This window comes from Triticum aestivum, chromosome 3D (genome assembly GCF_018294505.1).
Source record: "Triticum aestivum cultivar Chinese Spring chromosome 3D, IWGSC CS RefSeq v2.1, whole genome shotgun sequence".
Taxonomy (NCBI): Eukaryota; Viridiplantae; Streptophyta; class Magnoliopsida; order Poales; family Poaceae; genus Triticum; species Triticum aestivum.
In genome coordinates, this window is record NC_057802.1 from 610727947 (window position 1) to 610744575 (window position 16629).

The window sequence follows — 16629 nt, forward strand, 5'->3', positions numbered from 1 at the left end:
GCCCATCGCCCCCATCGGTATGAACAAGAACATCTGAAGTTTATATTGGTATACTTTTTGTAATATATGACTTGTATTAGGTTGGTCAAATTGATGACCTAGGAGTATGCGCACGCCCTGTAAACTGAGAGAGAGGTAGTAAATAGGATCTCACCCTGCCACTCTCAAAACACCCCAAAAGTTATATGTTTCTGTGTTCGTGTGTGCGTGGAAGGCGCTGCGGCGGCTTGGCGGCGGTGCAGAATGCCGCCTGCCGATCAAATCCAATGGTTGTAAATTCATGTTTTGTGGTGCGGAAATTGTCTGCTTACCGTGGAATCCATAAATTCCGACCACCCTTGATAACATGATATATCAATTCGGTAGCAAAATCCATCGCCATGATAAACTTTCTAGAATGGAAAAAAGGGCTAGGATTTAAGGAGTACACGACTGGAAGAAACCCCAACTAGTACATAATAGCCTTTCCGAGGCGGTCACAGATAGCCCATCCAAAGGCGATCGTCGGTGACGTTGGCCATGAATTGGTAGCACATTTTCAAGGTGGTTTCAGTACAATCTCGGATAGCCACCTTAACGAATGTGGTTTGAGGCCAAGGTGAACTTGAGCCAAGGTGATGGCGGTATCTGCAGCACGGATCCCTCTAATGGTGGGTGGTGACTTTAACCTGATTTGTTCGGGTGCAGATAAAAACAACGACAACATCAATTGGCCAAGGGTGGCCATGTTCAACAACGCTATTGCATCCATGACACTTAGGGAAGTGGCCAGAACTGGGGCGAGGTATACTTGGACAAACAAGCAAGTAGCCCCGGTGCGATCAGTCCTGGATCGTGCATTCATGTCTCCGGACTGGGAAGTGGTGTTTCCCTTATGTTCGCTCCTTGCTGAAACAAGGATTGGATCGGACCATGTTCCCCTCATCTTATCTTCAGGGGAAGATAGGATTCGCCGCAGCCCGCGTTTCTTCTTTGAAACTGCGTGGTTTGAGGTTCCTGATTTCGACACAATCTTTAGGGAGAGATGGATGCGATATGTCCAACTCACAGGCCAGCAACGCGGCCCAATGGAGTTTTGGATCGTTGTTGGGGGTCGCCTCCGCGCAAGCCTAAAGGGGTGGGGCGCGAACCAGGGGCGTGACGACAGGGTCCTCAGGGCGAGGCTCCTCGACGAAATAGCACTTCTCGACAACCAAGCGGACACGCGACCATTCTCTGAGCAAGAATGGGCGCATCGATATGCCTTGGAAGGGCAAGTCGAAGCACTGCTGCGATCCGAGGAGGAATACTGGAGGCGTAGGGGAGGCCTCAAGTGGACGCTCAAAGGCGATGCGAACACTAAGTATTTCCATGCGCCGGCGCAGGAAATGCTCAATTCTTAGGTTGCAGACGGAGCAGGGGCTTCTTCTACAGCAATCGGAGATTACCCAACATATCTACGACTTTTATATTAGTCTGATGGGGACCGACGAGGCTCAACGCGCGCGTCTACGAGCGGACGTCTGGCTCCCGTCTCAAAAGGTCCTAGATAGCGAGAACGAAGAGCTGGGGCTCGCGTTTCTCCCTAAGGAGATCGACGATGCACTCCTTAGCATGAAATCAGACACGGCTCCGGGGCCGGATGGGTGGCCGGTGACGATGTTTAAACACTTTTGGCCATTGCTGCGATCCCATATACGATGTGTGTAATGGCTTCATGCGTGGTTTCGTGGACATCGCTAGACTAAACTACGGCGTGCTCTCGTTAATCAGAAAGTGTCTGGGGCGGACAACATTCGCCAGTACAGACCCATCGCGCTCATTAACGTACCGTTTAAAATCTGTGCCAAAGACTGCGCCACAAGGCTCACGCCGATCGCACATCGCACCATAAGTCGTTCTCAATCTGCGTTCGTACGTGGTAGAAACATTTTGGAGGGGCCGTTAGCTTTGCAAGAGACCCTTCACGAGCTTAAGCGCGCGCACGAACCTGCGATTCTCCTCAAATTAGATTTCAAGAACGCTTACGACCGCGTCAATTGGGATTTCCTCCGTCAGATTCTCACCAGTCGAGGCTTCTTGCCGGTGTGGGTGCATCGAGTCATGCAATTGGTCTCGGGGGGCCAAACTGCGGTCTCGGTGAATGGATAAGTAGGGCACTTCTTCAGGAACAAGCGCGGCTTGCGCCAAGGCGATCCCATGTCACCGCTCTTGTTCAATTTTGTCGCCGACGCGTTGGCGGCTATGCTGCGGAAAGCCACGGAGGCAAGGCACATAAAAGGGGTGTTGGGACACCTCATCCCAGGGGGATATCACACTTGCAATACGCGGACGATACGTTATTGTTGTTCCAACCCGACCTCCATAGTGTGGCTACGGTCAAAGCCCTGCTAATTAGCTTCGAACTCATGTCGGGGCTTAAAATTAACTTCCACAAGTGTGAAGTGATGCCTATGGGCATGGAGGTGCAAGAAGGTAGGCGTATTGTGGACCTGCTCAATGGCAAACTAGGCAAACTCCGGTTTACCTACCTAGGTCTCCCGTTGGACGCCAAACACATCACGATCGACGGGTGGGCTCCACTATGGACCAAGGTGGGAGGGCGGGTATGTCCGTGGAGGGGGATGTTCCTATCCTCTGCAGCTAGGCTGGTTCTCACGAACGCAAGCCTTTCCTCGCTGCCGCAATTTGCTATGGGTTTGTTCCTCCTGGCAAAAGGGGTTCATGCCAAGATGGACACACCTCGGTCTCGTTTCTTTTGGGAAGGATCGGGACCCAAACGCAAGTACCACATGGTTAAATGGGCTGCGGTGTGCCGTCCCAAAGACCTGGGAGGTCTCGGGATCACAAACACCAGAATCTTAAACATTGCACTTATGTGCAAATGGATATGGAAGCTTTCGCAGGGGGCGACGGGTCTGTGGGTTGACCTGTTGCGGGCCAAGTACTTCCCAAACGGGAAATTTTTTGAGCGTGTGGCGAGGGGATCCCCTTTCTGGAATGATCTTCAAGCGGTCCGACCGGCCTTTGCACTGGGAGCCAAGTTCTCCATTGGCAACCGCGGTTCGGCCCGTTTCTGGCTAGACCATTGGGTGGGATCCCAACCCCTTTGGTCAGAATTCTAGGACCTTTACGCTCTGGCTGTCAACCCGGAGCAAACAGTTGCCACGGCACTTGCCTCTCCCCCCCGGCGATCCATTTCCGACGAGAGTTAACGGGGACAGAACAAGCCCACCTAACGGAGTTGCTTGCTCTCACCGAGCCGGTGTCGTTGTCTACGTCCGCGGACACAGTGACCTGGGCCCTCACCCCGTCTGGCAAGTTTTCGGTCAAGTCACTTTATCGTAAACTGTGTCAGGGCCCGTCCTTCCAGGTGCCGAAGGGCTTGTGGAACTCGCGCCTCCCGCTTAAGATTAAGGTGTTTTTTGGCAATTGTTTCACAATAGATTGCCCACTTCGGCTAACGTCGCCAAGCGCAATGGCCCGTGACCGGCCTGTGTGCGATATGTAACGTCACGGAGGATGCGAACCACATATTCTTCCGCTGTCGGCTGGCACGTTTTGCTTGGAGTGCCGTTCGTGCAGCGGCCAACACTTCCTGGGACCCTCGGTCGGCCTCCGACCTCGCGGCCATAGTAGACTCTGTACAGGGAGGCAACAAACGTGTGCTTTGGAGTTGCATCGGAGCCTTGGCCTGGGCTATCTGGCTCACTAGGAACAAACTAGCGATCGAGGGAATCTTCCCATCTTACCCTGCTAACATAATATACAAATGCAATCTTTTCCTGCAGCAGTGGAGTCCGTTGGCGAGGCGCAAGGATGCTGAGAAACTGAAGCAAGCTCAAGATCGTCTTCGCCAGGTCTACGTTTTGGCTAGGGAGCCATCCGCCACTTCTATGCCGTGAAGTGGCCCTTTTGTCACGCGAGCGAGCCTGCGTGCTCTATGCTCTGGCTTAGGGCCTTGTATCTGCCTCGCTGCGTGCTTCTTTTGGCCTGTTTTAAAACTCTCGAGACTCCGCGTCGGCGTGGCCTGAGCCTCCGTGCTCGTGTTCCAAGTTCTAAGACTCTGTTTGTTACGCTGCCTAAGTTGTGGGCTTTATTAATTTAAAACCAGACGCTTCTAGCGTCTTCGTTCTAAAAAAAAGAATGTGGTTTCCCACAAGAGAACCTTCTTCGGTATAGACCGTCTGCGATAGATTTGTATGAGTGGATGTCTCAGAAGGGGCCATAGGGCAATGCATACGTCTTGCAGTTGATGCGGTAAGTGCCCCGTCGATGGTTGTTTGCGGTGAAGCCGGAGTCTGCTTCGGAGGAGTTATGCTAATAACGCGCGTGCAATCAACCTTGACGGTGTGTCCGTCGTTTGTGTTTGTAGCTAGCTCAGCAAGGGGTGCCCATTCGGCAATCATATTCTTCTTTACTAATTAAGTGATATGAGGCCCGGATGGACATATCCAGGGGTCCATATTCTTCTTTACTAAAAGGGTTGAGCGCGCTTTGCTGCGCCGTTAATGTTGTTGGGTATGTTAAAAAATATCCACTCCATTTCAAAATACAAGGTGTATTACTTTTTTAAAAAGTCAAACCTTTTTAAGTTTGATCAAATTTGTAGATAAATATATCAAAATCCATAATATCAAATCGGTATAATTAGATTCATCATGAAATGCGTTTTCATATTATTTTGTTTAATATTGTGGATGTCGTTATTTTTGGCTCTAAACTTGGCCAAAGTTAAAGGAATTTAACTTTTCAAAAAACTCATACCTCTTATATTCTCGAATTTATGAAGTATTTAGTTCGGCAGGGCAGGGAGATCATGGACTATTTTTTAATAACACGGTGATTTGATGGGCATTTCACGGTGCGATTCTGTGTTATCCGCTAATAAATTCATATTTATGTGGGGAAAGATCTGCGTCGGTAGCTGCATGTACTATATTGGTGCTATAGCATCAGATGGTGGCGTTTCTTTTTTCTAGGTGGCGGGAGAGTGCGTGAGATTGATATGTTTCTATAGGCCGGTTGCCGCTGATTATCATTGGCCCATTCAAAATAGTAAACCAAATCTAAAATTGAATACCTCAATCGAATGAAAGAGCTTGAACATTAGGGAACATAGTGAATTAAAATAATTGAATGGGAGAGCTCCTCGAGAAATTATTGACCCAGTCAAAATGGAGTGACCCAATTCTAAAGACATCAATTAGTTGCGATGCCTTAAAAATTAGGAAGCATAGTGTATAACATAAAAGAAATGAATGAGAGAGTTTTGAGAAATTGTTGACCCGGTTAAAATCGGCTGAACCAATTTCAATTGGAGGCCTCAATTGATTGTGAGGCCTTAAAAATTATGGAGCTTTCCATTGTTGATCCGGTTAAAATCGAGTTGAACCAATTCTAAATTGAAGACATCAATTACTCCCATCGTCCCAAAATTCTTGTCTTAGATTTGTCTACATACGGATGTATCTATTCACATTTTAGTGTTAGATACATCCGTATCTAGATAAATTTAAGACAAAAATTTTGGGACGAAGGGAGCAATTGTGAAGCAAGAATTGAATGGAAAAGTTTTGAGAAATTGTTGACCCAATCAAAATAGGGTGATCCAATCTCAATTGGAGACCTTAGTTGAATGTTGGCTCTTTAAAATTAGGGAGCTTAGTGTTATAGAGGATTAATTAGTGATAAGTGATATGCGGCAAATCTTTTACCTAGGGGAAAATAGCAATTGCCTATGTTCATTTTCAAGCATATTTGAGCTAAATTTTGGCAAAAGAAGTGTTGCATGGCTAGGCCAGGATAGTCAACCTTTGTCCATGGCACTATGCCAAATAGTCGGCCACGAGAGATAGTGAAGAAATGGCTCCGACTTTGATGATGATAGACCAACTTACTCCTTGTGACGAGTTCATTCAGAACTCATGGTAGCAATCACACATTCATTCATGACAGCTTTGGGGCCAGTTCTTTTCGCCCTATAATTCTGGAGAATCACGATTCTGTAAACTGCCCACAGAATCGTCTGCCCACAGAATTGTCTGTCTAGTTCATATCTGTAATTCTAGCCTGTGATTGTTGTCTGAGTTATCTGTTGAAATGTCTGTAACGCCCCTATATTTTTTTTGCTAATCACATGTTTGCACCATCCAGTACGACGCTAGGGACGGGAGCTGGCTGGCGGCGCGCCAAACCCTAGCTTGAGGTGGCTGGGACGATGGGAGTGCGGGTGGACGATGGGAGTGCGGGCTAGTACCTTTGCCTCGCTCGGTCGGGCTGGCCTAGTGGCATATTGGCCATAATTTGAGTCCCCAATAGGGGTAGTAGTTCAAACCGAACAATTTTCTTTTGACGGCTTGGCTAGAATTGCCAGAATTGCCAAGTTTCCGCCATTCTCAAATACACTAGCGATTCGGATAATTCTCTGATGATTCCTGGGGAAGAAACGAGTTCTTTTGCTATTGTGATTCCCCGGGTAGTAATTCTTCAGAACTGAGCCAAAAGAACTGGGCCTTGATATATAATTCACAGCAATCGCACATTCATAAGTCAAAACATTTAATCGCATATTACATCACTTCAATCACTCAGAATAGTTCAAATCCACAACTAGTAAATCTGAATAAAGCAGCCGGTAGCTAACACAATTAACTACAAAGATGATACTCCCTCCTTTCGGTTTATAGGGCTCAATTCAAAAATCTCATCAACCAAAGTAGATGGTGAGTGGTGAAATACTTTTTGTAGTTTGCAAAAATACCCAATTAATGCTCTTATTTTCCTTAAAAAATTATGTTTATCAATGTATTAATTATAATACATGCATGCATAGAATACATGTATTAGTCAATTTTCTTTTAATACTTGCATGCAATGATTAAATGCACCTTGAAATCTGAACATGTGAGATAAGACTATAAACCGGAGAGGAGGAGTATATAATAATAGATCAATTCACACCGGATCCAATTAATGGAGACAATAAAGTAAGCAAATGATGGATGAAAATATATCTCAATCAGAACCCCGAAACCACGAGGAGACAGTGTAGCCTCGCAAGGCGAGACCGGCCAAAGCGGCGGCCCCGAGGGCGAGCAACAAGGCGCCAGCGATGACCAGGAGGGCGACGTCTGGCCCCGCCAGGCCGGCCTGGAGGTAGGAGCCACCCAGGAAGAAGCAGCCTACCATTATGCACGAGATGCCGATGAGAATGGTGCCAACGACGTCGATCGTGAGCGGCCCATCAGAGTCCACGCCGCCGCCGGATTCCGGCTTCTCGCCGCTGCCTCCACGCTTGCCTTGGCCGTCCTCGAGATCCACGTACTCGTACTCCCCCGCCGCCGATTCTTCGTCCTCCTCAGGCGGCTCAGGTTGCTTCGACCGATAGTAGCTGCACCTGCAAAGAAGAAGAAAAAGCTTAGATTGGATCCATGGTGAAGCTTTGAAGCTTGAAGCTTCATGGATGACTCGATTGGGGTCTTTTCCGGGGGAAGAAAAGGGCGGAAGATTGTTTCGATCGATCAATCGATGTGTACCTGAAAATCTTCGTCATCGAAACAGGACAGAAATCGTGGAAAAGGGTCGCTCCTGAGATCTCGCGATACGACTAGATGCAAATTAATTAGTCAAGTTGTTGAGCACGTACGTACGTGTTAAGTAACACGAGAGAAATAGGGACTGGGGCCTGTTGCGTTGCGTACCTATACGTAGAGAGGAGTTTGGTTATAATCCGACTTGTGTTGTTATCCGTTCCAGTTTAGAGTTCTGGCGCCCTATATGCATGCATGCATGCATGCATCTGTCCATCAAGTTTTTTTTTCTTCCGAAAAGATATGTCCCATCACAAACTGCCATGAGGTTGTCGCAATGGGCCATAGGGTCTTGGACCTTTAGATCCGACGTCGAGGACATTATGCTTTGCTGACCAATTCTGCCATCACAAACGAGGGCATCGGAGCATGTGGACTGTGCGGTACCGCCACTCTGCCAGAGTGTCCGAAACTGAGATTTTAATGGTGTAACCTTCCTCTCTTATCAATATTCGTTGCATGTGTGACGACAACCTTCGGCGTTCTCAGCCTTTGGTGGCGAATCACACTTGTTGTGGCTAGGCCATCTGCTTGAGTGGGCATTGTGTCTTCACTTCCGTCCCATCTCATGTCAAGATCGTGCAACACATGTACTACCGGGATCACTAAAAGTGGTGGTGATAGAACATGGTAACTTCAATTTGGTGGTGCTTCTCGAGTACCTGGTCTCGAGCTCTGGGATGAAAACCCTAGGCCTAACCCTAGTTGGTTATACCTGACATTAAGGAGTTTTTCATCGTTACTTGTTGAAGGCATTGCCTGGATATGCTTGAATTTTATCTTTGGTGTGAAAACCCAGGATATGACCTTTGTTGTTTAGATCCGATGAAGGCGATGCTTCAACATCGGCCCTTCCTGGTGGTGTTGCTGCTAGAGAATCTTTATTATTACCCTTGTGATGTCAAGAGAGGGTGTCTGTCGGTGGAGGCGATGTTTCTGTCGACTATGAGGCGCCTGTAAATCTGGTCAACCCATTCAACCTTGGAACAACCTTGCAACTGCCTGTTGACTAACTATCGACCAATCTACAACAACCTTGCAATTAATTAATCTACGGTAAAGCGAACAGAAATCAGCATCCACACAGGACAATTGAGCAGCTTTGCAACAGAAAAAACACATGACATGGCAACATTTCTTGAAGAAAAATCACACACACATATAGGAAACAGGGATGACTGAGGGCATGTCCAATGGGTAGCCTCAACCTAGTGCCCCGCAGGTCCACGTAGGCTCGAAGCTTAGTTAAAACTAAAAGCTACAGCCTCGCATGAGCTTATGTAGCCTACAGAAGAGCCGGCCTCTTGGGGTGTAAAAGCTGAGAGAAAGCAAGAAAGGAGATGCATGCAAGGAAGGAGGGGAATGTTATTGGTTCCTGGGTACATATGTACTCTATATGGAAAAAAATTAGCAATTCAACAAAAAGTCAAAAATTTCTGAAAATATTTTTGAAATAAACTTGACCTTTCATTGTACTAGTGAGAAAAGTTCTACAAAAAGAAAATTCCTCTTTGACTTCTTTTCAAAAAAGCAAAATTTCTGGTCAAAATAGCATGAATAGTGACCTATAATAGCAAATAAATTTTGTCTTTTTTGCTGTGAAGTCAACTTTGGTTATTTTTTTGTGAAATTTTGTATACTAGTGCGCAAGTAAGTCAAGTAATATCTAAAAATACTTTTGATCTATTTTGACTTTTTATTTAACTATTTAAAAAAAATCCCATATAGGGTGTATATACATGCAGGAGCCAAAGGGTATTTCCCATGCAAGGAACCCCTACAAAGGAAAAAAGAAATGGGCCGCACCATCCCACAACCCTATAGACCGTTGCGTTGGCCATACATAGGCACACACTATTGAGCCTTTAACGACACAAATCACTTTCTCGAGATCCGGTGGTCAGCTGCGTGATTGGGGTATAACTATTTCTCAGCTTTAGCTAGCTAGCCGAGAAATAGCAAAACCGATTTTTCTTCATCAATTAAGTAGTCAAATCATTGGCCAAGACAACCTTTCTAGAAACAGCTAGAACTTTAGGAGTACACGATTGAAAACACCACTAGCACATAATAGCCTCTCCAAGGCGGTCACAGATAGCCCATCCAAGCTGGAGCACCCATCAGTGATGTTGGTCGTGAATCGGTAGCGCCTTTTCAAGGTCATTTCACGGTCATCTCGGATAGCCACCTTTCAATGTGGTTTCCCACTTTCTTCGGCACAGACCTAGTGCTAGAGATCTCATGCAACACTCTTGCCAAAAATTAGTTCAGATATGTTTGAAAATTGATAGAAGCATACTTTTCCCGCACGAGTTATAATTGCATGCATGGTTGTCATCCCTCCTCCACGAGGGAGAGCGACTCCGGCCTCACCGTAAAAAAACCACCAAGAGGGCCCTTGCCGCAACAATTGCAAGAATCTTACATTGACCTATGCCAAATAGTCGGCCACCAGCGAGAGTGGAGAGATAACTCCGACTTTGAATTCCATCACAGAGCATATTTCGTTACTTCAACCATGCACAATTGTCTGCATTCACAACTAATAAGTCTGAATATGCCTATAAAATTATTATAAATACATATGTTTTTTATTTATTTTTTAAGACAAATACGATGATACTATTGATACATGTTCATTCCATGTAATTCAATGGTCAAAGACGTGTATGAAAGACCGTGCAAAGTCAAGTGTGCCTTATATTTTAAGGAAAAGAGGGTAGCATATGTGGATAAACATGATGATTTGTTTGACTCTTGTTTCAATAGTACTATAGAAGATTGGTAGAAGCGGTTGCACTTATCTTAGGCTGATCGTAATGGGAGTATCATAACTACTATCATGCATGCCAACAAGGAAATTTTGATGAGGTGGCATAAAATTAAATAAAAAAAGAGAGATTTGAGTATCACATCATGACACCGTATCGTAATAGATGCTATGCTATTACTCCCTCCTTTCCGGTTGAAGGGTTCAAATATGAAATCTCATCAACCAAGACATGTTGTGAGTGGAGAAATGCATCTCGTACATTACAAAACTACCCAAATTAAACTCATGCATTAATTTGGATTAATTGCAGTGCATGCATGCTTGGACACTAGATGAATAGGAACATTACATGCATTTGTGTGTTTCTTTTTAGTTCTTGCATGCAAATATTTAATGCGCATTGGAAAATAAAATTGAGATGGAGATGAACCCTTTAAATTGGATTTTTTTGAAATAATCCCTATAAACCGGAAAGAAGGGACTATGTGTCATGCATGACAATAAATAAAGTCATCTATGATACTAATATATGATACTATGCATTAGAGAGGTAGTATCATACACTAGTATCATATGCATGATTCTAACTTATGATACTACCCATTACAAGCAGCCTTACATACTCCCTCCGTAAACTAATGTAAAAGCATTTAGATCACTATTTTACTGATCTAAATGCTTTTATATTTCATTGAAAAGAGAGTGGATAGAAACGAGCAGAAGCACATTTTTGACGCAATTTCTTATAGGATATGTCCACTAGTGTTGATAGTCCATGGGAGGAAAAATATTTAAAAAGAAATTGAACATAATCTGTTGTACGATGGAGTAAAAATGAAGGAAGGGAGACAAAAAGACTTACTTCAACTGGGTGGCCAGTCCAGTGAATGCTTTTACCTCAGCAGAGCTATAGCTCAGCTAGCTAGCCTAGCTGGTCCAGTCAATGCTTCGTCTGGTAATGCCTCGACAGAGCTATAGCTCAGCTAGCTAGCTTAGCTGGTCCAGTCAATGTTGTCCTCGGCGATGACGAGGTCATTACCTGGATTATTAAGCCGCCTAGATCCCTTTGGAAGCGAGCGGTGTGGTACTAATTAATCAATTTATATACGTGGAACCGAGCGGTGCCGGTGCGCTCGTAAAACTCCCTAGAGCTAGCTAACACCACTACATCTATAATAAAGATGACAAATATAATCGATCCAATGGAGACCATGATTCCATGTAGCAAGTAAAGAAGGAACAAACTCAATCAGAATCCGACGACCGCTGTTGGGACGAACCCCTCTCTCTCTTTCACCAGCTCGAACAGAGGTAGAAGAAGGAGCAAAGCACACTGGATTTTTCAGGCGACGAACGCCATGCCGCACAAACGGCACCACACCGGCGAACGGCGCCTTGACCGCACGCACGACCTATTCTTTCTTTTACTCAGCTCAAACTGTGGCACATACCACGTACATCCAACCAACTCAGATCGGCCTTTATTTATAGGCTGGCACACACGCCACCTCCCCTATTCTGATGCATGTTAACAAACTATGGAGTCTATCCGGCCAGCTAACAACTTATCTAGCTAACTAACTACATGCATGACTATCCTATCATGCCATGAAGCTAGCTAACCAACTAACCAACTCGCCGTGGCCACGAGTGCACGCGCACGCACGCACACCATCGTGACACACACGCACACACGTACTCTGGGTGCATACCCGTCACGGTTTATTTCTAACAACCGCCACCTCGAGGTGCAAGCGTAGAGTGCCAGAGCGGCAGCCCCAATGGCGAGGTACAAGGCGCCGATCATGGCTACGAAGTGGCTGTCCTGCGCCGGTTTGGGCAAAAGGTAGGAGCAGCCCAGCAAGGCGCAGCCCAGCAGTATGTAGCAGATGCCCCGACCGAGGGCGAACGAGGCACTAGAGCCGCCACCGCCGCATCCAGGCGTCTTGACATGCTTGCCTTGGCCATCCTCGAGATCCACGTACTCCCCCGCCGCCGATTCCTCCTCTGGCGGCGGCTCGGGTTGTTTGGACCGGTAGAAGCTGCTTCTGCAAAGAAGAAGAAGGGTTGGATTGTGTCAATGGCGCCGAAACTTTTTATGCATGCAGGATGACTCGATTGATCGTTCAGAAAAAGGCAGAGGATGAATACTCGCTTGGATCGATCGAGCGATGGATGGATCAGTACCTGAAAATCTTCGTCATCGAATCAGCGCGGGAAATTAGAACAACGATTGCGTACTGATGATATCTCCTGATACGTACGTACAGAAAGTTATAAGACGGGAGAAGAGGGGATATATGGAGTCTGTTGCGTACGTATGTTTTTTTTTTTGAACAGTCACCGGGGGGGAGAGAGTCCCCACCTGAATATATTGCTCAAAATGGCCAAAATGCCAAGTGTTTGATCCAGTTTATAAGGAAAACCGGATCGAAAACCTTAACAGATTGACCCCGTTTATAAGGGAAACCGGGCCGAAAAACCGCACAGAAGGGAAAGATTACATAGGGTGAGAACATATGGACGCCCCGAAGAAGGCACTACCTAGCCAGCAAGCCAAGAGACCACCACCATAAAAGTCGAGTGGAAGTGGTGTGTCGTCGAGGAATCACAATACCAACACTAAACAACTATCCTAACGCACCACACCGGCGTGCGTACCAACCCCTTGGCACAAGAGAGGAGCAGCACCAATCAACGAGTGACCCATCACGAACCTTAACTGGAAACTCCGCCACAGCAAGCCGACACAATTAGCAAGGTGGGGAGGCATCGTTGCGTTGTTGTTGAGCAAAGATGAACCGAGATAGCACGAAGAGCACGAAGCTCACCAAAACAGACGATAGGCATGAGAGGGTCTTGAGCTAGCAGAGCAGAGGATGACCAACCCCCAAGGGCAACGGAGGATGAATGGCGGCAAGGAGCTCCCTAGTGATGCCTTCAAGAAGGTGGACGACATCCGAGGATGACGCCGTCATAGAGCTTTCGCCTGGAGCATAACCGGATAAATTCCCAGAGGGCAGAGCCGAGAGCTGCGAATCCGGACTGAGAGACAGGAGTGGCACATGAGCCACGCCCCCAAGAGGGTATGCGACGCTGGAGTAGTGCCGCCGTTGTCAGCTGACAAGGTCAGCGGGGATTTCTCTCATAGCACATCCGTCAATGGTGGGCCGCCATCCAAGTGGAGTCGAAGGGCGACAGAGGACAGGACCGAGACGGACATGTGAGGCGGATGGTGAACCGAGGAAGGACGGGTGGAGCAGGCCGCCGGTGAGGAGGGTGGAGACGAGGCGGGGTAGTGGAGTAGCGGGGGCCGCTGTACCACAGCATGGGGGTGGGGGCACTGCCGAGTGGAGGTCCTTCCCGGCAGGAACCGGCGGCGTCGGAGGTGGACAGAGGGTGGGGGCACCAGAGTGGAGGTTCTTCCTGGTAGGGACCGGCGGTGGCGGAGGCGAGGAGGTCAGGAGGGGTCCGTCGCTGGATCCACCGGACCAGCCGCAACCCGTCTGTGACGGGCGCGCAGCGGGCGAGGACGGGGAGGGCGAGTGGGGTGGAGGCGCAGGACGGGTCGTCGATGTGGAGGGGAGGGGACGTCGACGCCGGATCTGCGGCCGCCCGGCTTCGGTCGCGCAGGAGGACGGGGTCGAGGAGGATCCGTGGGGAGGAGGCGAGGTGGAGCGGGGTGCATCGTCCGCCGGAGAGGATGGGGGTGGCGAGGGGACCTATGGGTGCTGCGAGCCGAGGGAGAGCCGGATCCGCACCCGGCACCGCCGGATCCGTCACCGGCCAGCCGAAACGGACGGCCAGGAGGCCAAAACGCAGCCGCGGGCGCCGGCGGCGCCAGGGGCCAGGCCGCCCGTCCACCTAGTGCCCATCGGAGAGAGCAGTGCCCCGCCGCCACCGTCGGCCGCGCGGGATTCTCCCGGCGGCGTCCTTTGGCGGCGGCGAGGGGGAGAGAGGTGGGAGACGGGGTGGCGGCGGCTAGGTTTTTCGGTCGCCGCCCGAGTCACCCTGGTCAGAGCGACGCGGGGGCCGATCCTCAACTGCGCTATTGATCTTTATTGCGGTGGATTTTGAACTCATTCGTTGCGTACGTATGTAGTCCAGAAGATAGGAGTTTGATCATAACCCGATTCCTGTTGTTATCCGTTCCAGTTTAGATGTACCTGTGCATCACGTTCACGTAAGACATGTAAGGGTCAGATTTGAAAATATGTTTTTGTTCGTGGAAAAGATGGGATCGGATCATTCTCCACATAAGTAGGAATATAATGTGTACTTTCTCCGTCCCAAAATAAATGTCTCAACTCTCAACTTTATGTGAGAGTACAACATTACGCAATACAACAAGTCACTAACCAAATGCATGCATGCAGAAATTAGCTAATTGAAGAATTACCTAAGCATGAAGCACGCGGTCGAGGCGCCTGTGCATGCTGCCGGAGGACCAGGATGGGAAAATACCAATATGTACAATATCAAATACTCCCTTTGTAAAGAATATAAGAGTGTATAGATCACTAAAGTAGTGATCTTAATGCTCTGATATTTCTTTACGGAGGGAGTAAGTATTATTAAATTCTTCATGAAATATGTTCTCTTTTTTATTTTGTACGAGAAAGCATGTCAACATCGATGCTCGCTGGTGCTACGGCAGGATGTGCTGCAACAAAAGATGTGCAGTGCTGCGACTGGAGCATCAGTGTTCGCCTGTTCTGCGATCGGGTTTCCCCTACCTAAGCCGTGCGGTAGGGGACACTAGTAGAAAAAGAGGCTTCCATACGCCCCCATTAGTCCCTAAAATAATCGAACCGCGACCAAAGGGGTCTTTAGTCGCGGTTCGGGAGGAGATCCGCGACCAACTATCTGGGCCTAGCGCGCTCGGTCGACAGCTGGCGGACGGGAGGGGCTTTAGTCCCGGTTGGCCTGGCCAACCGGGACTAAAGGTTCTCAGGCTGGCCCGAAGGCCTTTAGTCGCGGTTGGCCAGGCCAACCGGGACTAAAGGCCCATCCCTATATATAGGACTCAGCTCACTTCACTTAGCCACAATTCAGAAGTGGGGTGGTGGGTTTGCTTTCGGTTCCTCCTATGCACACAAGGTGTTCGATGAAATGCCTGAGAGCATGAAACAAACATGATATGAAGTGTCCGAGCCACACTTGAGCTTTCTCATTTATTTTTCCTCCGCGATCGCGGTTAGAAACTTGAACCTTTCATGTGTCATTGATAAAATATGCATGTGTGTAGTTCATTGTTTAATTTGTATTATTTCTAGCTAGTTAGTTTAACAAATGCATGATGGTTAATTATATACTTTATATAATAATAATGCAGATGAATCGGCAATGGATGTACGGTCCCCGACTCTCCGGCGAGTTCACTACGGGTTTGAAAGATTTCCTCGTAGTGGCAAATGCGAACAAGCAGCGAGGTTTTATTATCTGTCCATGTGTTGTCTGTAAGAATCAGAAGGGTTACTCCTCCTCAAGCGACGTTCACATGCACCTGCTTCGGCACGGTTTCATGCGAAGCTATAATTGTTGGACCAAGCATGGAGAAAGAGGGGTTAGAATGGAAGAAGATGAAGAAGGGGATGATATCGATGACAACTATCATGATCATTTCGGTGATACTTTCATGGAGGATGATGCTGAAGGTGGGGAAGGGTTAGGTGAAGGTGAAGAAGAGGCACATGATGAGCCCGCTGATGATCTTGGTCGGACCATTGCTGATGCACGGAGACGCTGCGAAACTGACAAGGAGAGGGAGAATTTGGATCGCATGTTAGAGGATCACAAAAAGTCGCTGTACCCAGGATGCGATAATAGTCTGAAAAAGCTGGGCTGCACACTGGATTTGCTAAAATGGAAGGCACGGGAAGGTGTAGCTGACTCATCATTTGAAAATTTGCTGAAAATGTTGAAGAATATGTTTCCGAAGAATAACGAGTTGCCCGCCAGTACGTACGAAGCAAAGAAGGTTGTCTGCCCTCTAGGTTTAGAGGTTCTGAAGATACATGCATGCATTAACGACTGCATCCTCTACCGCGGTGAATACGAGAATTTGAATGAATGCCCTGTATGCACTGCATTGCGTTATAAGATCAGAGGCGATGACCCTGGTGACGATGTTGAGGGCGAGAAACCCAGGAAGAGGGTTCCCGCCAAGGTGATGTGGTATGCTCCTATAATACCACGGTTGAAACGTCTGTTCAGGAACAAAAAGCATGCCAAGTCGTTGCGATGGCACAAAGAGGACCGTAAGTCCGACGGGGAGTTGAGATA

General features: G+C 47.7%; 2 protein-coding genes across 2 annotated transcripts; both read right to left on the reverse strand.

The window, feature by feature from the left end:
- Positions 1-6899: 6899 nt before the first annotated feature.
- On the reverse strand, positions 6900-7669 carry LOC123075911 (uncharacterized). The gene is made up of 2 exons (XM_044498409.1): positions 7518-7669; positions 6900-7378 (listed from the first exon to the last, which is right to left on the reverse strand). Exons 1-2 carry the CDS (start codon positions 7532-7534, stop codon positions 6997-6999), a joined length of 399 nt encoding a protein of 132 aa, XP_044354344.1. The 5' UTR covers positions 7535-7669; the 3' UTR covers positions 6900-6996.
- A 3303-nt stretch (positions 7670-10972) lies between these two features.
- LOC123075912 (uncharacterized) lies at positions 10973-12593 on the reverse strand. Its single transcript, XM_044498410.1, has 2 exons — positions 12532-12593; positions 10973-12392 (listed from the first exon to the last, which is right to left on the reverse strand). Exons 1-2 carry the CDS (start codon positions 12546-12548, stop codon positions 11963-11965), a joined length of 447 nt encoding a protein of 148 aa, XP_044354345.1. The 5' UTR covers positions 12549-12593; the 3' UTR covers positions 10973-11962.
- Between the last annotated feature and the right edge of the window lie 4036 nt (positions 12594-16629).